The sequence below is a fragment of the Mustela nivalis genome (genome assembly GCF_964662115.1).
Source record: "Mustela nivalis genome assembly, chromosome: 9".
Classification (NCBI taxonomy): Eukaryota; Metazoa; Chordata; class Mammalia; order Carnivora; family Mustelidae; genus Mustela; species Mustela nivalis.
Window position 1 is genome coordinate 89,522,921 of NC_139028.1, and position 26,628 is coordinate 89,549,548.

At 35.1% G+C, this 26,628-nt stretch overlaps 1 protein-coding gene across 1 annotated transcript in view; it reads right to left on the bottom strand.

Moving 5' to 3' along the window:
* LOC309841271 (doublecortin domain-containing protein 1-like) overlaps positions 1-26,628 on the bottom strand; it is a gene marked incomplete at its 3' end in the record, with an annotated part of 145,554 nt that overhangs the window by 17,786 nt on the left and 101,140 nt on the right. Inside the window, exons 3-4 of the mRNA XM_082684176.1 lie at positions 19,118-19,210; positions 11,335-11,505 (exon numbers count right to left, since the gene is read on the bottom strand). Of these exons, the coding sequence (XP_082540302.1) occupies positions 11,335-11,505; positions 19,118-19,210 (264 nt within the window). The remainder of the gene's footprint in view (positions 1-11,334; positions 11,506-19,117; positions 19,211-26,628) is intronic.

Below are 26,628 nucleotides of genomic sequence, written 5' to 3' on the forward strand. Positions count from 1 at the left end.
CCCTCTCTCTCTGACAAATAAATAAATAAAATATTTTTTAAAAAAAGAGAGAGAGAATTGCAGGCAGAGGGAGCTGCTTGAGCAAAGAAACTAAGGCAGAGATGTGGCCGGTATATTCTAGGAACCGCGAAAAGACTAGTGTTATCAGAGCAAGGTGATAGAGGGAGACGGTAACATGAAGTCAGAGGGTTAAGAGACTGGCAGAGAAGTGGAGAACCTTTGCAGGGTTTGGAGCAGAGCAGAAACAGAATCTAACTTAAAAGGATTATTGTGGCTGCTGGGCAGCGAGCAGACTGCAGGGAGTATCCATCAGCCGTCTAAAGAATGGATGATGGAGGCTCCAACCACAGTGGTAACAGTGAACATGGTTAGAAAAGGTCTATTTCTGTAGCTCATTCCTGGGTAATTGTACTTGTTCATTTGTGTATTAGCAGGGTTGGGAAATAAAATTTGTAGCCAAGCAAATATTTTTGAAATATGATATTTGTGTCTATGGGTATAAATAAATCAAACTGAACATAACTGTCCATAAGCAGTATTTGTGAAGGCAGAAAAATATCAACGAAGTATTAAAAAGATTTTATTTAATATATAGTGACCAAAACTTACCCCTTGGGGGGAAAGATGACCTGAATGAGTTTTGACCTAATGTGGTTCTTTGACAGGTTTGTCTGGCATCATTCATCATATCTGTTTAAGGGCTTGTATAAGGTCTAGTTCAGTGCCTTTAGCCAGCCTTTAATACTGTGAAGTCTGGTTAAGAGCTAGCTGTGGAGGAACAGCAGGTTCCCAAATGCTCCATAACTGCTGGGCAGACCACCCAGGAAGCTCTTCTGTGTGTGAGTAGAAGACAAACACCTAAGCTTCAAAATACCTCAGGATACAACGCTGTCAAGAGGCAATAATAAGAAAATGACACTGCAGCGTGTTGCCAACAGTTGAGAGGCTGTGCAGAAACAGGATTTACTACTAGTGGTCCAGTGAAGAACAGGAGTATAAAATAGCCACACAAAAGTATTTGGCATATTTCAGGTGGATATAATTAAAGATGTTGAAACAAGGTTAGCTGACACATTGTTTGGATTATGATCCCCAGAATGCAGATTCTGAAGCCAAGATCTACTCACAGGAAGTATACTGGTGAGCCTTCTTCCGAGCAACACTGGTCGGGAGTGAGGACATCGGGAGTGGGTAGGTCAAGGTGAACTGTGATGTAGTGGCAACAGAGGCCTCAGGTGGGAGTTCTAGAGCTGGAATGGCCGGCCCTTCAGAGTCATCCAGAACTCAGTAAGGAGAGGAGCCCTGCCTTCTCACTGTGTGGGAAGCAAATGTTGGCTGCAGGCTGCCCTCGGGATGTGTGCCTGTTCTTGGGAGAAACGGTTCCTTTACTCAGAGGGCCACTCCCCAATTAGAACAGAGCTGTGGCAGCTGGGGGTGGGTATCTCAGTCTTGAAGAGGGGATTCTGGCAGTAGCGGGCACGGCATCCACTACACGCAGGCCGGGCAATCCTGAGTGCAGGGGGCACAATCGCACACACGCACTCACTCAATACTACAAAGCAAGCACATCTTACAGGGACGTCTCTCTCAAAGGTTAAATGACTTGCCCGGGAGCAAATCTACTCATAATGAGTAAGGAGATCCTCAGAAATGAAGTCTTCTAGTGTTTTAATTACAAATATCAAAGTTTAGTCTTATATATAGTATTAGGAACTTTCATAAGATGAAACTTGATATGAAAAAAATTAAGGACACAGAAAAGTATTTTAGTGTAAAAGATTTTTTTAACCTAAGTCAAAGAACATGAAAATGGAAATGAAATATTAGTCTTATGTGAGATGCTAATTAGCCATGAAAAAAATCTTCATCCAATCAGAATTCAAAATCACATTTAGAGATAGAAAATCAACTCAGACTGAATTAATATTATAAGTACGTTAAATCAAATAAATATGCTATTAGGGTTTTCATGTTTATAGACTTGCAAGATAATTTTTAGAATATTCACATTTTCTATATTTTCTCAAATGTATATTATCTATCAAACAGTAAACATATCTAACTTAAATATTCAGATAAAGTGATAATCACATAACAAATATTAAAATTATGGGACTCAGGCAATGAAAACTTAATAATGAATTAGTTAGTTTATACTGCATATACAAAAAATTGTTTTACTGCCTAACAGATGTCTTTAACTAGTATTTATTTTATTTATTTATTTTTTCTTATTGTGTTAGGTTAGTCACCATAAAATTCATCATTACTTTTTGATGTAGTGTTCCAAGTTAAGTAGTATTTAACAGGTGAGGAGCCAGTATGTTTTGTCCCAGGAAATGAAAATACACTTGGGTAAAAACAAGTTACATAGTTGTTAAACTTTATCAGTTTAGATGGTATCTGGACAAAAAGTCAAATAATATTTTAAAGCCCATTAAAGGGATACCTGAGAAAATAATTTATTTTAAAAGAGACGCTTTAAGTTTCCTCTATAAATAGGTTGAAGCAGAGCCCACCATTTAGCAGATGCAAATTGGGTGACTGCGTATGGGGCAGAATTTTAGGTGAGATCCAAAAGCCAAAAATATCTCTCCCACCAACTTGTCAATATTTGAAATGCCACTTAGAGATTAACTCCTTTGTCATAATTAAAATACCACGGAGGAAATTATATTCAGCCGTATAGGTTATTGTTCCTTTAAGGCTGGGATTTTCGGTCTCTGCTCTCTGGAATCCCTCAGCAGGCTTGGGGTGGGTGGAGGGCAAGAACAGGTCTGTGGTCCCAAGTGGGAGAACAAACCTGAGTGAGTCTGTGTGGGCAGCCACCATCTTGGCTTCAACTAGGGTAGATCCTACTTTTGTTTATATAGTAGAATCCAAAAAAGAATTTTAATCTAAGAAAAATATATTGTTGTAAACTGTCTTAGCTTGAAAGAAAGTATGGCACGCCCTTTTCAAAAGAATGAAACTTGAAAAAAGGTGGTAAATGAGAACATGGGGTACCTGACAGTCTAAACTGGGGGCTTAGGGGCTTGGGGATAGCTGAAGGCCAACAGAGGCTGAGGATGGAGAGGCCTGCAAAATGGCCATCACAGGCTTCACAGTTAACGTGGGAGCAGGACTACATTTCCCTGCCTTTAAGCATTTGAAGTCACATTTTGGGGGCAATGGGTGGCTCAGACAGTCGAGCAACCACTCTCGACTTTGGCTCCAGTAGTTTTCTCAGAGTCATGGAATAGAGCACTGCACAGGGCTCCCTGCTTAACGTGGAGTCTGCTTGAGATTCTCTCTCCCTCTCTCTCTCTGCCCTTCCCCAACTCTAAAATAAATTTAAAAATCTTTTTTAAAAAAAGTCACATTTCATTGTTTTGTTAGAATATTTCTTTTTTTTTAAAGATTTATTTATTTATTTATTTATTTGACAGATCACAAGTAGGCAGAGAGGCAGGCAGAGAGAGAGAGAGGAGGAAGCAGGCTCCCTGCTGAGCAGAGAGCCTGATATGGGGCTTGATCCCAGGACTCTGGGATCATGACCTGAGCTGAAGGCAGAGGCTTTAACCCACTGAGCCACCCAGGTGCCTCAGAATATTTCTTTTAAGGAACTTCCCTGCCATCCCATTTTTCTGTCTATTGACAAAGTAAAATTTCCAAAACAAGCGAAAGTTCTACAAAAATATTTTCTTTGTATCCAATTAAAATTCTCACTAAGATATGAAAATGTTCTAAATTATCTGGATGACAGTGGCAAGGCAAATGTGCTTGCCTGTCACGTCCTAAGCCAAGTAATTTCAATAAGCCCTTTATACATGAGGATCTTTCAAGAAGAAATGAAACAAAGATCTCATTTTGTTGAAATTAATTTAGTGCCTAAAATTCTATTTAATTGGGATTAAAGTATAAGGTGTATAGATCTTGTCAGTAGTGGGTATAATATAATATACCATATACCAGAGTTTGGTAAGTTAAGGCTTTTTTGGAAGCTCCTGGATTTAATATATTTCTTTTCAAAGAAAATGAGGACTTCTTTTTGGTGAGAAAAACATAGTCACATCTCCCAAATCCTATTTCAATAGGGGAAATGAACATCTTAAGATTAAATATGAGCTAAATCATCAGACTTCCCCAAATTCTCAGCCTCAGAAATCATATTCTCATTTTTAGGTAGGGTACATGTTTTTAATGCTATTCAGTGTCTTTTTAGAATATATCAAATATGCCTACAAATTTAATTTCCCCCTTAATATGAATAAGGGGAAACTGGGTAACTAAAACCTGTATAAAAGTTTGCCATCTATGGCAGTCCATTTTTATTTTAGTAAGTAATCCATTTTTCATAAAACATTATTGAAATTGTATGTAGAATCTTAAGTAAGTGTAAATGTATCACTTCATTTGCACTTAGTAGAAAATCCGTATTCATTTCTATGTTCAGATGATGAATTGACGCTTGATAATATCCATGGTGAGTTGGGCTAACATAGATGTCAGTGGGTAATTCAGGGGACGGGAGCATATGTAGGAAGAGAATCTCAATGACTTGAGCATCTCAAACACTCTGTGAAAAAGCTAATTGAGAGGTAAAAACAAATTAACTGCTATGGAGAAGGACAATCTCCCCGAGAGAGAGAGTGTGCCGACAGCAGTAAGGTTCAGTGGTTGCATTTAGTCCGGGTAACTGCTGGGACAGTAATCCAGCTCTGGCCTGTGGACTTTCCCTGCTGACTGCCCACCTGGCAATTCTCTGGGCACCTTCAAGGCTGTCAGGACTGTGCAAGGAAAGCTGCTCTCATTACAACCAGCTCTGCATGGGAGCTGATGCCCCGACCAATTGCTTTTCCCTGATTTTGATCCAGACGCAGTTTTTCTCTTCAGTGGGTCTAGGAAGGGAAGATTGTATCTTCCTGTGCACAGAGATTTACACCTGGCTGCAAATGCCTGTCAGGAAATAGGCTGAGGTGAATACACTGGCATTTCCCCCCAACAGTTGAAAGATGAAAGGAAGGAAGGAAGGAAGGAAGGAAGGAAGAGGAGGAAGGAGAGAGAGAGAAAGAGAGGAAGGAAACAAGCCAGCAAGCAAAGCAAAGAAAGAATAGAACAGAAAGTAGAGTAGATGAGTGGTTTCTGTGCCTACTGCTAACCGTTATTCCATGAGATGTTGGAAGGCATTCACAGGATCTCAAGTTTCTTTGCCTTTAAAATGAGCAGTCTGACACTTGCCTACAGTGATAAAATCCACACATAAAAATTAATAATCTCCATCATATTTTGCCCAACATTTTAAGGAATGTTCTTAAAATCTTAACAATGACCCCGAATATTCCAATCTTCCGAGTCTCGTCATAATTCCTTTGAAAATGAATGTCATCTTGGAACATTTTAGTATCTATACTTAACGCATATCCTGAATTTGTTTTTCCAATGTTTATCCAAATAATGTAGGTGAAATAACAGAACAGCTCAGGGATTATAAATACATATCTGGAAAAAGTGGTTTAAACAGAAAGACAAAAATCAAGGGCTGTTCAATGGAAATAAGGACATAATGCACACACAGTGATGAGGCCATTCAAGAAACAAATCTTGCCACTACTTTACGGATAACCTGTTTTCTCCTTCTATTCACTTAATTGCTCCACATATTCCTAAATATATAAATAAACTTTCTATTAATACATATGGTTAGAAAGCCTCAAACATTAAAAAAAAAAAAAAGACCACCAAATAATCTCAAATGGATTCATGATGCTCTTGTGCCACTGTTAGAGCAAATTACATATTCAAATATCTAAATCCAAATTCAGATATCCAAAGCATAGGGATGACTAGGTATCGCAGATAAAAGTTAGTCTCTTTTCTGTTATCAATCAAATTATCCCATCTTCTGAAGAGAAATAAACCCATGAACTGGAATGGTAAAGTAGTAAAAAGCTGAGAAAACCCACACATTAGTTTCATTGTCTTCAAAAGGTGTCATATTGCTCTAATTGTATGAAAATAATCATAGGCATGGGCCAAGAGGGTATTCTAGGCTTCTCTGCATCTTCCCACAGTACCTAGGAGAATGCCTGGCAGGCAGTATTTGATAATGTGAGGATTTACTGCACTATTCATTGAAAATCATCTTTCTTTCTGTCACCGGCAGAATACAAATTGTTAGATGCATACCATACTACTCAGAAGATGAACTAGATGCTGGACAAAGATAATCTTTTAAAAATAAATCCCTAAATTATCCCTTTAACAAAGCTAATTTTCCTTATGCTATAAGAGAACAATATAACCAAACAATAAAAAAATAGAAAGGCTAAAAATCTCCAAATCACAGCTGCCTGAATCTTTTTTTGTTTTGTTTTAGTTACTAAATTCCACCATATTTCCCTTGCTCCCAACCAGAGTGAATTCATGTAAAGTTAATGAAGATTAAGCTTCTAGACCCATACTTGCCCCAGCCCTGAGAGTACTGGAAATTGCTGGGAGCTTTAGATTATCATAAGTAGGGAAGGGAAGCCAGCAACTCTCTAGCAATTAAGGAGTATTTCCATATAAGTACTTCTGAGAAAAACTTAAAAAAGTCTCAAAAGAAAGGATCTAAATCTCCAATCCTCCATTAATTTGTCATGGTTTACTTTCTTAATATAAATAAATATCCACTTTCAGTCCTAATTTTAAATAGGTTCCTCTTAATCCAAATAAATATCCACTTTCAGGCCTAATTTTAAATAGGTTGCTTTCACCCAAATTGTGTAAGCTCTAGACCTCACATAAACCGGATCTGCCTCCACTGACATTGAATGGAAGACAACCCACAGAGCATTATTGACCAATTGTGTGTGAAAAGCACTAATTCTAGTGAAAAAACTTCCCTGTACCCATCTTCCACTTGTTTCCCCGTGTTGTCTCCCACCCACTCACACATCCCACACTCGTGCTCATCAATTCTCTGTCACAATCACCCAACGTCCTTCTAGTTTTTCCACCCACCATCTCTTAAAGCTTGGCTAATACCATTTCCTATCAACCCTTTCTTTCCTGCTCTCCCAGGGAAACGCTAACATTTCTGACAGCATCTCCATGGGGACGAAGAGGAGGAGCTGCAAGAAAGAACAGGACTGGAAAAGCAGAAGTCATTGAGCCATAGCTATAGCAGATGTTCTCAAAGTGGCTGGGGGTGGTGGCATTGACAGGGGATCTAAGGTAAGTGAAGGTTTAGACTAGTAAGCATTAACTCCAAAAACCTGAAGGATTTCATAAATTATGGTGCACATCAAGTGTGACTACTAAAGCTAGAAACAATAAGATTCCATCAACCTAAAAGGTCCCATGATGGGCAAGAGACTGTACCAGAATAAAAAAAAAAAAAAAAATGTAGACTGTGGTTATGACTACATAGGGCAAATGAGTGCTTATGGAAATTATATGCAAAAGTGAGAATGGTTATATAACAAATAATGGGATTATAAGTGACATAACTTTTTCTTAAAATTCCTCTAATGTTATTATGTTTTCAATTTTTTTTATAGGGAATTTTCCCATACCAGGGATAGACATTTAGGTTGTTCTCAGGCCTTTGTCTTATATATCCATTTAAACTCAGGTCTATTTCATGCCATGTAATTGCACAAATGGGACTGAGGCTACATGGAATACAGAAAGAGTATGTCCTTTTGAGAGGTGACCTGCTGGTATTAAGACCTAACCAAAAGCTCCTATTTCTAAGTTATCAATGAAAGATATGATGAGGATAAGAACCTCAGTGAAAAATTGAAGACAAACCATATACAATATGAAAAACCACGCCAGGGAATTTTGAATCACACCTGGCCTTCAGCCCATATTTGAAAGCCACTGCTCTAGAAGATGATGACAATACAATCAATTATTTTGGTTCTTAAAGCTAGCAATGGATATGTATACACACACACACACACGTGCATATGTGTATAAACATAGATGTATAATATACATATACATACATATTCAGCAGAGTGATATAGATCATCAAACACAGAAAATTGGAAAGATGATCATCCCAGTTTATTTTATTGATCAGGCACTCTTTTAAGATCAAAATGGATAGAAAGGGGGAAAAATAAGTTTTACTAGAGCCACAATGCCTTTGAGTTATAAGTAGAAAACATATTCATTTGTTGATATATCATCTAATACTCTGTATAGGACATGCCATGAGACAGGATAAAGTTGTTCTTAACCAGAAAAGACATGGTCTTGGCCACAGTAAGTCAGAGGTAACTGCGTTCTAGAGATGGTGCTCCAAGAAAGGGCAGTTCATCCATGTGCCATGGGAAGCTAGAGTTCGGCCAGACAACAGATATGATCTGATTCGGGAATTAATAAAAGATGGCATGCAGTGGCCTTTGCTCAGTATCTCTTCAGCTGGAATTAGCAAGTTCTCCCCACTAAGGAGGAAGTGCAAAAAAAGACTTCAATTCTAAGATTTGCAAATCTGAATATTTTTGGGATACAGTTTGCTAATCCATTTTTGTCACTACTATCTGGCTCTTTCCATCTTAAGAACCGGCTTAGAAAACTGCAGATCTTGGTTTCTTTTCCATCAGTCCAAACATGCACTCCCAACAATTTCAAGTTACTACAAGTCGTCACTGAATACAAACTTTGGAAGAGACACTCAGTAGCACACCATTATATAGTGTTTCTGTGAAACAAACATGATAGGCATAAATAATTTTAAGGAGAATAGGTAACAGTAAAACATAATAAAATAATTAGGAAGTGAAGATTATTATCTTTATTTTTAACATGACTACTTTATTTTAAGTTTATATAATTTTTAACAATGGCTGTATTTAACAACTGACTCATGAAATTCCTGAAAATTTAACAGTCAGCAATCTCAAACCAGTAGGAGCAAGTTTCAGCTTTTCAAACCCACTTAGTCTCTTGAGTGTTATGCTCACTCAAGTGTCATGACCTCAGGGTTGTGAGATCAAGTCCTACATTGGCTCTGGCCTTAGCAGGGAATCTGCTTGAGATGCTCTCTCTCCCTCTCCTTACACCCTCCCTCCATCCCCCACCCCTTGCATGCTTTCTCTCTCTAAAATAAAAATAAATAAACCTTTAAAAAAAGAAGGAGGAAAAAAAACCTCTGGAGGTGGGGGTATTGATGTTTTAGAAAAGGTCTCCAGATGATTCTAATGTGGCAGCCAGGATTGAAAGACCAGTGGTCTATGCTAAAACCTGATGGGGCTGATGTCCAGGTTTCTTGGAATACGGGAAAAAGAATTTATTGCCTAAGAGAAATTGGATATTCCAAAGGGGAAAACTGGGAAGAAGAAAGGGGAACTGAGCATTCCATGGGAAAAGAATGATAAAGACGGAGGATATCTTGGAGTGGGGAGAGGGAACTCAGATAAAACCAGGGTAACTAACCATCGTGTTTTGCCTGGGACTGAGAGGTTTCCTGGATATAAGGTTTTCAGTGCTACAACCAGAAAAGTCATGGGCACATGAATGGACGCACTGGATTTTTCATTTTATTTATTTTTTTAAAGGTTTTATTTATATTTTTGACAGAGACCACAAGCAGGCAGAGAGGCAGGCAGAGAGAGAGGGAGAGGGAAGCAGGCTTCCTGCTGAGCTGAGAGCCCGATGTGGGACTCAATCCCAGGACCCTGAGATCATGACCTGAGCTGAAGGCAGCTGCTTAACCCGCTGAGCCACCCAGGTGCCCCTGGATTTTTCATTTTAATTAATTTTCATTAATTTAAATTTAAACAGCTACATGAGACTAGGGGCTACTGTATTGGACAGCACAAGAAGATGGCTTCTTTGCATATATACATTTCCTCTTCTGTTTGCCGGTATGGAAAAAATTATGAAGCATATTAAAGAAATACATGAGAGTAGTAATTCAGATCCTGAAGTTAAATATTTGCTATCAAGCCCACGTACAAATATGAACACATGATAAAAATTATTCAGAAATATGTAACAAACTTGTGAGAAAAAAAAAAAAAAAAACACTTTTGTTTTTTCCAGGCATATTCCCAGGCATTCCAGGTTGCTGATACAAATGAGTGGAGATAAATGATATTAAGGCAACCATGCTCCCTCACCTAGCTCCTCTCTTAATCAATAACAAGTACTTTGCAAAAGGTTGGACTAGATCTGTAACCAAGACAGAAATCTGGAAAAGAAAAATATTACTGGATGATGGGAAACCTTGACCTTGATGTCTTGAACATCACTTCCTAAACCTTTAGCTGACGAGTAGACTACAGAAAATAAATTATAATGTTTTTTGTGGAATTACATTTCCCCAAAGATCAATTTTTGCATGGTAATATTCTCATTCCAAATGCAAACATAAGAATGTCATTTTAAAGAATTACAGATAGAAAATATGATGTTCATAATTATAATATAAAGTTTATATTTGTAGAATAAAACTTAATATTAAGAAAAGTTATAGAAATAAAGACTGATTAAAATATAATTACTTTGTTATCACATTCAAATATAGATATAATTTTAAAAATGATGAGTTGAAATAGTTTGTTCCTTTGATGGAAAAATGGCCATCCACTGAGTAATTCAATTATTTTCTCTTGAAATGTGGGCTACAAAATCATTAGAACAACATTAACTTGACAGACTTAACATGGATACTTGATTGTGATAAACAAACGATTCAAATTCCTTAACTTTCAGTTCTTAAGCCACTTTAGCCAAGTATGAGTCACTTTTTTCTCTTCCAGAGGTGCAATAGCAAAATGTAGCATAGAACATTTAGCCATCTTGTCCCGACAAATAACCAATTCACCTTTTTCCCCAGTATATTCTTAAGTATTGATTTTACCAAGTGAACTCAGACATGTGTCACACTTATCCAATACAGATCCTTTTCCTTGGAAATGTAGTTTGTACATCAATCAGTCACCTGGCCTTTCACCTCTAATTCCTATTGCCACTGTCTGTCAATTATTAAAGCCTTTCCCATTTCTCTAAATAAGATCTTTTTTGAAACTGAAATACATAGTGACTCCTATCAAAAATATATGTTTCTTGGAAAAGTATGCCATGTTCACATGATTAAATGTCTTCATTAAAATTACTTTTCTGAGTTGAAAACATTGAAAGTTTATAAATCCACTTTCCAAATGCCTCTAGGTATTTTCCTTTAAAGCATACTCTCTGAATGGTAATATTAGCACTTGTAAGCCAAACTCTGGTTTGAGAAAGACAACATTAAAAGAAATTCAAGCTGAGTGGCATTGTTAGAAGGGTCTTCAAATGGAGCAGAGTGTTTTCATCTCTGGCTGAACCCAGTGAGAGTTACAGAATGACACCCACCTTGAGCTGCAGGCCTCCTGGGATAAGAGTGTTTGCTGGAAGGCTTTTAATGTGTTGGTAGACATAAGAGGAGAATTGCTCCTGCTCAGCCTGTAATTGGGGGCCAAGTTTAGAGAGATGACCTCTGTTGCTTTTGATAGCTGTCTGCAATTCATCAATCAGCCTGCTCACCTGAAGGGGTTAAATTACAAGAGTTGTTAGCAAGAAGTAATTGTTGATGTCACACCTATTAGATTTTTGAGTACCTAGTTTGATGGGAGGGAAAATGACTTCAATATAAGAATTTGAGTATAGTGCTATCTTCAATAAAGAGAACAGAAGAGATACGCATTCCTTCATCAGCTAATTTTATTTATGGGAAAATTTATAATTTTTGCACTTCACTAATATGGAATAGATAGCCATTTACAAATGCTGAATAAAAATATCTCCGGTTATGAGAAGAAACATGCACCTCACAAATTTGCGAAGGATTTCTAAAATGCTTAACAGAATAAAATCTTCCTAAGACTTCAATTAATCCAACGTATGTATCACTGACAATATTTAATTTTATTATATGAAAACTATGTTATGTAAATTTGTTTTCTCTAATAGATTGGATTCTTACACAAACATTAAGTGATATATGGTAGTCACCAAAAGAGATTAAAGCAGAAATTCACTTTACCTATGGCCCTTTAAAAATGATTAAATTAGACCCATTTAGAGTTATGAATGGGCTTTTGAAATATTGGGTTAAAAATCATGGCTCTTCCATTTACTGACTGAAAGACTGTGAACAGGTAATAAAACCCTTATCTGTAATGAAGAATAATAACAGCCTTATCATATTAAGAATTAAATAAGATTACAGAATGAATGACACATTGTCTAGCCTATAGTAATGTGTCTAATGTACATTATATTATTATAGTGTTTTCTTTTTTAAATCTAGTTATTTTCCACATATCAAGTGTTAGTTGTTATTCTTGGTCTATCTTTCCTATTCCTATCCCTACTTCACAAAAAGCAGATAAAAATTTGAAACTATTTGCTAGCAGATTCTCCATCTCACTTCAATGTCCATAGTAAAAAATGGGAAATCTTTCTCCAAGGGTCTCCCTTGTACAGACACCTCATCCTCTTTTTCTCTCTTTCAAATGAGAATATGGTATTTGTCCTAGTATATACTCCAACTCTGTTAAATCCATGATTTCTATCCCTTCTACAGAGGATTCCAAGAAATCAATGAAAGCAAGTTTGTACTCTTATCTATATAACTTGAATATTAACTTTTCTACTCTACCTAGTTAGTTCAAGATTATATATGTATGTACACACACACACACATACATATACGTAGACATACACTTTAATGACATTAACTTTCCCCCAAAACTTTAGAAGCATTATGTGCATATAAACAAGCTAATTTAAATGATTCTTATTTTTCTTTGATCTTCCATTTCTCTCTTATTTGTCCTTATGTCATTAATCATCTACTCCCTTATTTTTTTTTATTTATTTTCATTAAAAAAAAAATTAAGTAGGCTCCAACCCCAGCATGGAGCCCAGCACAGGGCCTGAACTCACAACCCTGAGATTAAGACCTGAGCTGAAATCAAGAGTTGGATGCTTAACTGACTGAGACACCCAGGCGCCTCTCAGCTAGTCACTTAAAAAAAAAAAAAAAAAAAAAAATCCTACACTTTAAAAAGGACTGGCAAATCTTTTCTCGAAAAGGGACAGATAGTATTTTCAGTTTTATAGGCCATAAGGTTTCCATCAAAACTGTTTGACCCTGCAGTTGTACTTTGAAAGCAGCCACAGACCACATGTAAGTGGGCAAGACTGTATTCCAATAACACTTTTTAGGAAAAATAATCAATAGACTATATTTGGCCCTAAAACTGTAGTTTGCCAACCCTTCTTCCAAATTCATATATTTCTTCTCCTTCCTTCCTTTTCTTATAAGTAATACTCTGGTCCACGCCCTCATCTCCTCATCCTTTCCCCTTACTTGAATTACCACAACACCTACTGAGTGGTCTCTCTGTCCCTGGTCTCTCCACCTCAGAGTCACCCTGCCACCTCCCCTGAATTAATCTACCTCCAAAAGAACAGTGAATCCCCCAGTTGCTCCCCCCATCTTCCTCAGCTTGGCTTTCAAGATTAAAAACCTTTTCTGTTTTTTGGAATGAATGTCTATGCTTCCCATAGTACTGTTAACTCTACTATAAAGTTGTAACATTTAAAATACAGAAATAATAAGTGATCCAATATTAAATTGGTCAGTTTCCAGCCTAATCTTCACCATACTACCCTCCAGTATTATCCTCAAAAATGATGGATAATAACATCTGTCATACCAAAACTAGAGACCAAAACAGGCCAAGCAACTTGTTCATATAGTTGTCTGACAAAATTTAAATGCAAGAATGAAAAGCTTTAGACTCCAGATGCCATTTCTGCAAAGCACTGATCCTCTCTGAACCTTTCCTCACCCCCAGCATCATATGATTTAAAAAGACAAAATTTTATGTTATTCTTTAAAATATATTAAACATCATGCAATGCATTATGCTTTTCAGTAATACTGTTCTCTGCAATTTTACGTACTGTACTTTATACTATAGTGAGCCACCAAAAAAAAAAAAAATAGGAGGAATTTCAGGCTTTGATTTGAGAACATTTTTATACATGACTGGTTTTACTGTCACAATCCATAGCCTTTCACAGATAGGGGATTTCATGTGACATCAGAAACCAACCAACCATACAATTGATGATGTCATTTGCATTCTAAAGGGCTATTGGTTAAAGCCTTAAAAGTTTCATTTCCTATGAATCCTTTGTTCTTTCAAAAAATTTCTCTATCATTTTTGCTATTTTCAATTGTCCCATGATTATCTGTTAATGTATGTGAAGTACAATTACATCAATTATCACCTGTCTTTTTAAAAAAGATAAGTTAAAACTATCAAAAAAGGTGTTCTAGCAAAAATTAACATATCTCAAAATAGGAAAAAATATATCAAGAATCCTGCCATTGACATTTTGGTAAAATTTCCATCCAATCTTACTAAAACTTTATGTTACTTTACATATTCATAAGGTCTTTTATCCCCAAAGTGCTACATTTTGTTCTCAGTTATTATAACAGACTACCCTTAAAGATAACCCTACACATGAAGTAACTCGTATACCAAAATTGGATAGGTAATACAATAACCCTGAATTATTTTACATAATATGATTTTTTTTTTCAAATCACAGATGTTGCCAGAAGGGGAAAAATGCTCTTTAAAATTCTTCATCATGAATCTTTTTTTTTCCTGCAAATCCTTTTTTTTCCTCTCTCTCTCTCTACAAAGGCAATGTGAATAGGGGTAAAAGAAGACAAAACTTGACCTTTTGTGATCCCAGCATTAATGGGTCTGTTCATAATTCAATCTATGTGTGTGTGGGAGCATCCATGTGGAAACATAGAGGCCTGAGAGACATAAAGCCTTTCCCTTTAAACATTATCTGACCCTATCAGTCCCATTCACAAAAGAAGGCTTACGTATGCATATGTTGAAAAAATGCACCATCTCATTGTGCGGCAGAAAGCCTACACATTCTACTCTTCATTCTCCGTGGAAATGCAGCACGGAAGTGACACTTGTACAGAATTTGGGAGAGTGACAAATGAGCAGAAGGTAGCAAAAAAAATAAGTATTCGATGAGGGAAAAGAACAAAATTCTGAAAGAATGCAAATGCACACCTGTCTATAAACATAGAGGCTTTTTGCTTAAAAACACACATGGGGAGTTTAGTCATGTTTTTATAACACATTAATGTAACCCTTGAATTTATTCAACTCTCAAGATGATTTAGATTTACCATAAAATATCATTCTGTTTCTAATGATTCTAAAATTTATGCACATTGAAGTTGTATGTTCTGAATTACACATTCTGTATATTGTCCTTTGGCTATTAGGAATGATGCTTTGAGGAGTTCATGGTTTTTCCAATGATGAGCTCAGCTCTTCCTTGGTTTCTATGTGGCCTTGAGTCCATCTACTATTAGTAAGGAGGACTCCAGAGAACTTTGCACTAAATTATTGCTTGAAATCAGCACAAAAGGCGACAGCCTCTATCCTGGAAATGTCATCTTGGCATGCAACACACAGGGAATGGTCTCAAAGCTAGGTCTGTGCTTAAACTTAAGACCAAGAAACTTTCTAATTTATGCCATAATTAAGAACCAGAAAAGGGTTAGGGAGATGAAAATGAGTATTTTAAGTTTCCTGAAATCTCTTCTTTCTTTCAGGCCCAAGGGTACAGCATTTTTTAGGTTGAAGAGAAATGTAACACAGATTTGATGAACAAAGATTAGAAAAGATATGAGAACCTATGAGCAAAGTTACGTATCTCTTAATTTAGAAAGATGGGCTGCAATGTAACTACCCAGAGAACTTGAAGTGTGTACCACCTCTTACTCATACCACTTCAAATATTCCCAACTTTTTAATAGTTTCTAGAACCTTCTAAGATGGAAGATATCTCTGAAGGAGAGTTACCATGCTTCCAGCCAGAGGTCCATTGTGTGTACCACCTTTAAGCCTATTCAAGAGTCTAATATTCATGGAGGAAGGGGTGATTAAAATAGAGAGTTTAAAAAAATTTTAATTCCAGTGTAGTTTATATACTGTGTTATATGAGTTTCATATATGAGTTTCAGTGTACAATATAGTGATTCAACAGTTCCATATACTACTCTGTGCTCATCAACATAAGTTACCCTTAATCCCCTTCACCTAAAATAGAAACACTTAAATGTCTTTATAATTCATCTGGCAATTGAGCTATATTGATGGCAACAAAAATAATGTCAACTATACCTTTTGAGGAAGCAGTGAGAATGTGCTTCACAGGCTTCTAACCAACTACAGGAGCATAATGAACCATAGGTCCCAGCTACTATCTCTCAAATCCACCACCTGGTTTGCATCAATGGCTGAGGATGCTGAGGTAGGTCTAACTTAGGGAGTCATAGGACTCCTCTGAAGGACAACTTGAGGTGAGGGATACACTACCAGCTTCACTAAACCTTCCTTAGATTGCAGTGCTGTCTAAGAGGCTTCCCTCCAGTTTTCCTTTCCTCTCTCCTTCACTCATGTTCAAGCCTGCATTTCAGTCTAACAGGTCTCCCGGACTTACCCAGAGCTCTCTCCATTTTCTCTCATAGGCAGTTCTTCTAATAAAATACATACACATTTAATACTGTCTTGGTACTCACTTTCCAGAGAACCTGGAATAACTTTTAAACTAACAATAGCAAATTATATGCACATTTCTATAAACCATTTCCCAAAAAAGTAGTTTAACATATAACACCTCAAAGCAGTCTTATGAAACATACATTATTATTATTCCCAGTTTTCATGTGGAAAACTTAAATGAAATAAAACAAGGCCATGTCTATTGTCTTAAGATAAAAACACAGACAGCAGAAATCTGAATCTAAATCTCAGATTTTATGATGTTTAGTTTGGATTTTGAAATATATCTAGAAATACAATATTTTTGTAAAAAATAAACTCTAGGCTAAATAAATTTTGAAATTTTTCCCTCCCAGATTTTTCATTTCTCTTCACATTCATGATTTCACATTTCTATATATGAATTAGGCCCAAAACTTGATGTCACTTACTTTTTCCAACCAAAATACTGAAAATTACACATCAAGATTAATATAATCACTTTCAAAGTAATGACAGAGAAATTATTCCCAAACTGTATAGAATACATTTAGAGATCACTGCACGCACGTGCATGCGCACACACACACGCCCACACACACTCACATACACAAACCACATATTCCCTTTATTGTGTATTTTATTTTTTAAGGAAACAAAAGGCATTTGAGTCATAACCAATCAAGCAAATACGTGACCAAATAAGGCACTGTATGAGAAGAACACTAATGTATCTGGGTATTAAATAAACATTAATAAATTAATAAATATCAAACAAACACAGCTACTTTTGGATATTCTAGAAAAGATAATTTTCATTTCCAGTGTTGCTAACAAGGTGGCATTTAAAGTGATATATTTAGCATAATGATAATTTTTCTGGGCCACTTCAATTTCAGTTCCACTGAAATTACAGTTTTGCATAAAATATCAAAGAGCAAAATAATTACAATATTTAAGGCAGAAAATATCAAATATATTCATTCTTTTAGATTATTCTAGATTTAATCTCTAATAATAATTTGTTATTATAGGCATACTTTTAATGATACTAATTAAACTAGAGATAAGTATTTGCCTTTCTTAAAGTTTACCATATCAAGATACATGGTAGATTCAATTTAAATTCCTGTGAAAATGTAGTAAAACACTCCAACTGTGATAAAAACATTTTCCAAATGAGTAGAGGACAATATTTTTTAATTTATAGCTGTAAATCCTGTCTTTTAACTGGTTAATATTAAGTGGGATGAGTGAAAACTGTAACTTAAATTTATACAATCATTATTTGCTACATCTTAGAGCTTATTCAATTGAATTTTTCTTATGAAATATTCACTACTGAGATTACCAATCTATGGTTATAATATTGTCTTTAAAATTGGACATATATAAGTCCCAAAGATTAATATAGTCTCTAATTTAAAGGTTTGAATTTACTCAGGAAGATTTGAAGCATTGTACCTGTTCATTTTCATATCATACATAGTTAGCAGAACAGATGCAATCATAATGATAAGAAAATATTAGAGCCCCTAAGCTTCGATAGTTTTCCTTGCCAAAGTGTCAAAAGAGAATTACATGAAAGTTTAATTTTTAAATATTCACATTACCTTATTCTTTAAGTTGATTGTGATTTTATTTACTGATAATGGTACATGGGAATTAGCAAATTCATGATCTCCCTCAGAAAAAGTAAATGCTTTTGCATTCCAGAAACCTACATAAAAATCATTTTTTCCTTTGGTCTAACACCAATTTTGCATTATTATTTCATTTATGGAATATGCTGTCAACTTCACAGCATGAGCTTTGGAGAGAAGAAGCTTTGCTTTAATAGTTTATTACAATATTGCCTACAGAAGCTTATGATTAGCTTACTTAAGCCTGACATTTGTAAACTACAGTTTTTCTTTGATAAGAGATAACACTGTTGGCATTTCTAACATTCATAACAATAATATTACTTCTAGAAGTCAGAAAATAAAAATAAGATTCAGTACTTATTCAAAGTTCAATAAGATTTTAATGTTTTTCCTATGTTAGCATATTTTATAATTTCCAGATTCAACTTGCATGTAATAATTTCCTAATTTAGGAAATTTGTGAGAAAGTTTTCAGAAATATTTTTCAGAAAATAACAATATTTATTCTTTCAAGCATATAATGATTTTTCAATCTGCCTATATCAATAAAATGATTCCAGTTTTGACCAATTGTTTTCATTTTGTTGCTATCAGATAACTATAGTTGGTTTACTATCAGACCCAAGTAAAATATGTTTTAATTTTTAAATTACCACTCACTATAATTTTATAATACGGTTTAAAAAGGAGTTTCTTTTTTTTTAAGATTTTATCTATTTATTTGACAGAGAGAGAGATCACAAGTAGGCAGAGAGGCAGGCAAAGAGAGGGGGGAAGCTGGCTCCCTGCTGAGCAAAGAGCCTGATGCGGGACTTGATCCCAGGACCCTGAGATCATGACCTGAGCTTAAGGCGGAAGCTTAACCCACTGAGCCACCCAGACACTCCTGAAAAGTAAGTTTCTTACTTCTTCTTGTGCCTTATGGTGTTCCTTTGCTGTCATTGAAAGAATTGCTTTCTCGGTAATTTTTTCTTTCTGTTCATCTACAGCCAGGTTCAACTAGAAAAAAAAACAAATTGCATGAAAATAGGCATTACTACAACATTTCTTCAAACAACCAATTTAGCATACACATGGAAGGTAATTTAATATTAATTTGGCCCACATTTATATGAGAATGAACTCCATTTAGATTAAGTTGAAAATACATTTTTATATTTAAAATATTTAACACTGAATTATTCACACTCACTTTTATCATTTATAAGTTTATTAAAATGTGATTTGGGAGAGGGTCCTTAATCACAGACATTTGACACCAACAATTACTTTTTTAAAAGTAATTTTATCAAAATGAGCATAGCAATTTTTTTTAATTAGGCTGATATTTCCTATTAAAATTTTTCATTGCCAGTAGGGAATAAATTGGCTGCTGTTACATCAGGATAAAAATTCAAGAACATTAACCAAAAGCAAATGTCAATTCAAACACTCTAGAACAGTTCAAAATGATTTATAATATTTCAAGACAAGAAATAATGCATCTTAAATACCTGAGCAGTTACCTGCAACCTGACCCATTAAAGGTCTTCCACTACTTCCACTACTCTTGCTAACCCATATGTTATAAATAGATGAATGTCATCCATTCTGTGTTGTTGTTGTTTTTTTTTTAATAATCCCCATCGAAACAAAATGCTATTTTCAATGAAGGAAAAAGCTAAATTCACACAATAATATTCACTTAGCAAACTGGTATTATCAGAAAAAAAAAAAAGAAGAAAATAACAGCCTAATATAAAACTTTTTGAATTGGAATATTTAACAATTCTTAAGCAATGGACTGGCAATATTGTATCTCCCTACTGAGGATAAAGAATAAATAATGGTCACATTTTTGTTTTGTTTTGTTTGCTTTGTTAATGTTATTGTTGATATATATATATATATATATATATATATATATATATATATATATATATATTTTAGGATTTGTTTATTCTAGAGAGAGACTGCATGAGCGGGACAGGGAGAAGGGGAGGGAGAGAGAACCTCAAGCAGACTCTACACTGACTGCAGAGCCCAACGCAGGGCTCAATCCCCGGACCCTGAGATTATGACCTGAGCCAAAACCAAGAGTGGGACGCTCAACCAATTGTCACCCAGGTACCCCTGTTGTTGTTTTAAATCATGTTTTTTCATTGTATGCCTGGCAAATCATGTCTGAGTTAACATGAATCTTTAATCCCTACTCTGCCTGAAGACCCATTCTTATACTTGAGATAAAGTGTGGGTGGGAGTGAATAATATGGTTTCTTCAGTCTAGTTATGTATATGTGCTATAAGAATAGTATCAAACCTGCAAACTCTTCATCCACTGATATGTGATACAGCACAGCATATCAGAGATTCTGTCTTGGTGGAGGGAAAAGACTAGGTGATTCTGATGATCACCTTGTATAAGGAGTTGACAAACATTTCTGTAAAGGGCCGGAGAGTAAATATTTGAGGCTTGGGGCAGGAGGGCATACAGTTTCTGTTGCTCATACTCAGCTCCAGCCTTGCAGCATGAAATAGACAATACATAGTGAATGACCAGAGCTATGCCTCAGAAAAACTTAAAAAACAAACAAATAAGTTGAATCATTATGCTATACACCTTAAACTTACACAGTGTTGTATGTCAATTACATCTCAATTAAACTGGAAAGAAATCATCATGTGAAACTATTCTTAGGATTACTCTCCCTGATATTTAACTTTTTATAGATATTTAACTTTTGTAGATATTTAACTTTTTATAATATTGTGCTTTTTGTATTACTTATGCTGAAGTAATACAAAAAGCACAATATTATAAAAAGTTAAATATCTACTTCAGGGAAGCTTGGGTGTAAGTGTGGTGCAACATAGTTATGTCAGGTCTCTATGGCTATTTCTTTATGTGGGGATTCTCATCTGAGGAGGAGATCGGTGTGAAGGGGAGAAGCCAGGAAATATTCACCAAATTCATCCATTCCTTACAAAATTAATTTCCAAATGCACGAACATTTTGAGCAGATCTTTTTCAAGGAACACAAACAAAGCAAAAACAGAATACTAAATTCTTTGGTGCCACAGCAGTAAGTCAGATTCTAGTGAGGTCTCCCAGGGCTATGACATTTAGAACTGCTTCCAAGTAACTTTTCAAAAGGTGGGAATTCTTTACCTTTGAAACAACCACAGTTGGGAAAATCACCACCATTCTAATATTCAACTCCTAAAGAAGCACTATACTAGTCTACATAAGCTAAGATCATAACACATCAACATTATCGGAAAACATCATATGCATACCAAATAGAGAATCCAGTAAGATATTAAGAAATAAATGCTTAACAAAATAGAATGATACAGAGCTGGGCCTTTTCTTGAAACAGACCAGCCATTCCAAAAGAGAGAGATTTTTATTGAAAATTATTTTTATTTTTTTGTAGAGAGATTTTTATTGAAAATTATTGAAAGTAAAAAGTCAAATTAAGAGAGTGCATTTTCGGGGCACCTGAGTGGCTCAGTGGGTTAAAGTCTCTGCCTTCGGCTCAGGTCATGATCTCAGGGTTTTGGGACGGAGCCCCACATCAGCCTGCTTCTCCCCTTCTCTCTCTGCCTGCCTCTCTGCCTACTTGTGATCTCTGTCTGTCAAATAAATAAATAAACTCTTTAAAAAATTTTTTAAAAAGAGAGTGCATTTTCACTTGAAGTATTAATAATATGCAGTGCTAACAGCATCTTTCCCTCAAGTCCCATGTCATGATAACAATTGTAGGAGTCTTTTTTCCTGTCACTTTGGAGGAAAAGATACTGTTCCTTCATTATGACAGAACTATGTGCTTTTGATTTGCTGTTCTTATCTGAAATGTATGAAATAATTTTTGTCAATGGATTCAAAATTTCTGAGGCTAATTTTTCATGTATAAAGGGGCAGAAACTTCAAGTTAAAAGTAAAAGATAAGGGTATTGTCCTATTTAAAATAAGTCAGAGAAACAGAAATACCACATGATGTCCTTATATGTGTAATCTTTAAAAAAAAAAAATACCAAGCTCATAGATAGAAAAAATTGGTGATTGCCAGGGGTGGATGTGGGAGGTAGAAGAAACAGGTAAAGAGGGTCAAAAGGTACAAATTTCCAGCTATAAAATAAATAAGTCACAGGGATGTAAAGTATAACATAGTAACTATAGTTAATAATACTGTGTTGCATACGTGAAAACTGTTGAGAGTAAGGCTTAAAACTTCTCATTATACACAAAAAAATTGTAACTATGTATGGTGACAGATGTTAAACTTACCATGGCAATCATTTTACAATATATACAAATATCATATCATTATGACATACACCTGAAACTAATATAATGTTATATGCCAATTATAACTCAATAAAAAATAAACAGAGATGGCTAAAATTTATATAAACTATGAAAAGCCAAATATCTACCAGAGAAGTGCCACTTTGTTCTAACTATATCTCACTCTTTTTAAATGTAAGAAAACACCCATAAATATTCATTTTACACATAAAAATCTAAAGCTAAATAGGAAGGTTTAATTTATCATTTTTGTCAGGTCTGGTTGCTAATATTTTAAAAATAGTAATAAATATTGGGTATCAGAGCTCAGTTTAAAGTTGCTCTCACTCAGTATTAATGGTAACCAGAGTAGAACCATCAAGAGATGAGTGCAGGACAATGGCAGAAATGGAGAAAACAAGAAACATAATGGTTCTGTCAAAGAAAACTAAATAAGAAGTACTCCCCAAAAATGGTCTGTTTAGAGAAACATGATTAAAAAGGAATATATTCACCTCAAACTATCTGTTTAGGAATTAAGAAAAAAGTCCACCAAAGTATACAGTATACCTGAAGCCACAGGTTTCAATGAAATGATTTCTAATGATCATTAATTTTCAGACTATGTGTATTTTACATAAAACTTCTAATGCTAAGGTAGCCGGCATTATACTTTCTTTGAAGCCCTAAAGGGTCATGGTTTAGTAATATGTACTTCTGTATAACATGTACGGCCCATTGTGACTATAAGAGAAAGTGCTCTTCATTGAGGAGTTCCTCAAACATTTGCTGGCTCAGGAAGCTCAGCTATGGACATCCTAGAGAGGACAACAGGCTCAAGATCTCCTGCTGGAGAAGAGCAGTGATCTCCTTTTGTGTGTGTGGCTTTTCCTTTCTTTTTTTTTTTTAACTTCCTCCCAAATATTTTAAAGTATATTTATAAAAATCATAAAGACTGATTATGTACAAATTTTAACATGACAGTAAGACAAAATAAGATCTATTTTATAGGAGAATATAACTCTAAATAAACTCTAGAGCTCAATTATTAATATATTTTTTAAAAGGTACAGTGATCAAACAAGATGGTATGTTCTGTCTACTTAATTCATATTGATATTCCAGATAGGTACTAATCAATGAGTCCAACCATACCCATACTCTTACTGCTCTGAATTACAATTCTGCATGTACTTTTCTCTGTGTTCAGAACAGCTAGTGATTCAATGTGAAGTATTTCATATGTGTTGTATATCATGTCCTTAATAAATCAATGTAACCCAACAAGAAAACTGAATCTTTTTCTACCAAAAATCTAATCTTTGATCAGTAAATTGATTTAATAATAAATTATTTGATCCATATTTTCATGCAGATCAATATAGGCAATACAGGTTAGCATAAACAATAGGACAATCAGCCTTCATATATATTGACAAGTTTCCCAATGGTCTGTTAATATACAAAAGACTGGGACAAATTACTTATTTATATATACAAAACATGGTTATAAAGGCCAGCTGCAGGTATTTTTTTGGAAAGTGCATTTTAATAAGGTCCTATTCATTTAGGGAACAAATGGGGAAGAAGTAGTTTGCACTACAGAGTTTAGCGCGAGAGCTTTCTCTTTTTCTAACCACGAAATCAATCATTTGTCCAGACTGTGGGAGTCAGAGTTAGTTACTGAAAAGAGCTCCGTATATAAACAAGTCAATAACTCATTGTGTGTTATTGTCGAGCTGAAGAAGTCGGCTTTCAAAAAGCTGCCCCTGCTTCTCTCAGAATGAATGTCACTGTATTCAGGGACTGGGAGAGAGTCCTTTGTTTCCAGCCATTGCTGGCTACCATTTATGTATGGGAACAGGAGGTGGCTGCTACAAGTGTGGGGGAAGCAACTATTTGGTATCATGGATGTCCAGGAAAAATTCTGAATTTTGTCAACCTAAATCATTTGTGTCCGAAAATGCATTAATGGAAATGATAAAGAGAGGTCATACACAAAAAAAATTTGATAAAGAAGTTAAATGATAATGAGTCTGTATCATTTTAATTTAGATCAGACTTACATTTTTGGTTCCCTACCTGTCAACAAAGATGAATCCAAAATATAGGCAATGTTCGAAAAGTTCAAAAGTACAAAATCCAACTGTTATTTGAACAGGTCAAAATGTCAAATAAATGCTATCTGTTCAGGCCATTAATATTAAGGGTAATTCTTGGTACTTTCAAAGTTTGTGTGTGCATGTGTGTGTTTGTAAATTTCTCTAAGGCATGATTTTATGTGCTCAACACTTGATAAGGAAAGGTGAAATTTTTATACTTAAAAATTAATTTAAATATCCTTTAGAATTGAACTGGACATAAAATTTATAAGATATAAATATTATCATTATCTTACTTATTTCATCTTAATATTTATTAAAAACTTCCTAATTTATTCAAAATCAAACTAGGAACTGTGAAGAAGCACCAGACCAAGATTCAATATTTATAATTAGATTAAATAAATAAAAAATACATGTAGATCTGTTTAATAAATAGTCCTCATTTGCAGGGAGATGGTCTCTAAAATCTTTAAACAAAAGCTTAGCTCTTAATTAGATAAAGTTGTAGTTATAGGTAGGGAGAAACCTGGGAGCGTAGAACTGAATCCAACTGATCCCATTTCTCCTCACAATTTAGAAAGCCACAGCTTAAATAGTATAATATGCTTCCACATGTAACAAGTGTATAGACATTTTACTACATACATATTGGTTAACAGCAAAGAGAGATATGATTGAGGAGATGATGAAAACAATAGAAAGTAAGAAAAAATATATGCATGGCATAGATCATAAATAATTATCAAATAGAGGTATAAACAATATAATCTACAACTACAAAGGACAAAAATATTATTTAAAGTAGAGATGGAAAGGCATAAACAATTGGTAGTATCTAGCTAGGAAAAGAAGTGATAGTAAAGGACAACACTATTAGTAAATATTAATTAATGTTACTAATTAGTTATTAGCTACATGATGAAATTTATCCTAAATACAATTAGTGAATTGTCTTGACATGGCTTTGGGAGGGGAGGAGAGAATACAAGCTGAGCCTTGAAGGAAAGGCAGAGAAAAGGGCATAGCTGACTAGGTGAGTCAGCCTAAGGCAATTGGTCTGACTGGAAGGAATGTTTAATACTGGGGAACAAGAACAAAGATGGCTCACGTGACTCCATACACAATCTATTTCTGATTGTAATTATAAAGTGGAGCATATGTGCAAAATGCTAACCCTATAGTGAGGGTATAATGATAACTTTACATAATTTAGTTCTCAGCTTTGAATTTCTACATAACTCATAGCTTTACCTTGGCTCAGCCCATCTTCTCAAGCTATATACACTTAATTTAGTTCTGGTATTAAAGATACCTTAACTAAATCCTGACCACTTCCAACCAGGTTATCTCACTTAAGTCCCTTCTATAAAAATAATTCAAGAGTGCCACTTCTAGACTTGGGGAAGGAGCAGAATCCTTAGTTCAAAACTGGCTGTGAAATCTGGCTCCATCACAGATTAGTTCTGACACAGTGGGCAAGACTGAGGTTCATATAGCCCAGGCCTTCTAAAACCAGGGATTCCTCTCCCATCCTTGCTAATTCTCTGAAAAAGACTGTTTTTACCATTTCCCGTACCTTTTTGAGGACAGCTTGAGGGAGCATTTATAAAAAAAAAATATTTGTAACATTTTAAAACAGTAACATTTTAAAATGGTTATATTTTGTCTAAAAGAATGTAAAAGAGAATTCTACATAATACTTTATCTACAATTTATTTAACATTTAATTAAGGAGACAAACTGTTTTAAAAATATTCTTTTCTGGTTTTTTTAATTAATCATAAATTTTAGCCCTTCCAAATTCCATGAGAAAAATGGCACTGAGTTAACCCTATAGCCAGGGCTAGCTCTGTACCCATATTATAAACTTTCTGCCTAGACATTCTGTTACTAGGAATGCCACATGCCCTAAACTGAAGTCAGCTTGTACTCTCAATCTGACTCTCTACTCCATTTCTTCTACTACTGCATGCAGTTTTGGAAGGACTGTGCTACCCTGGCCAAGTTTGGGCCCCTGACCTCCCACACCAATCAGCTTCTCT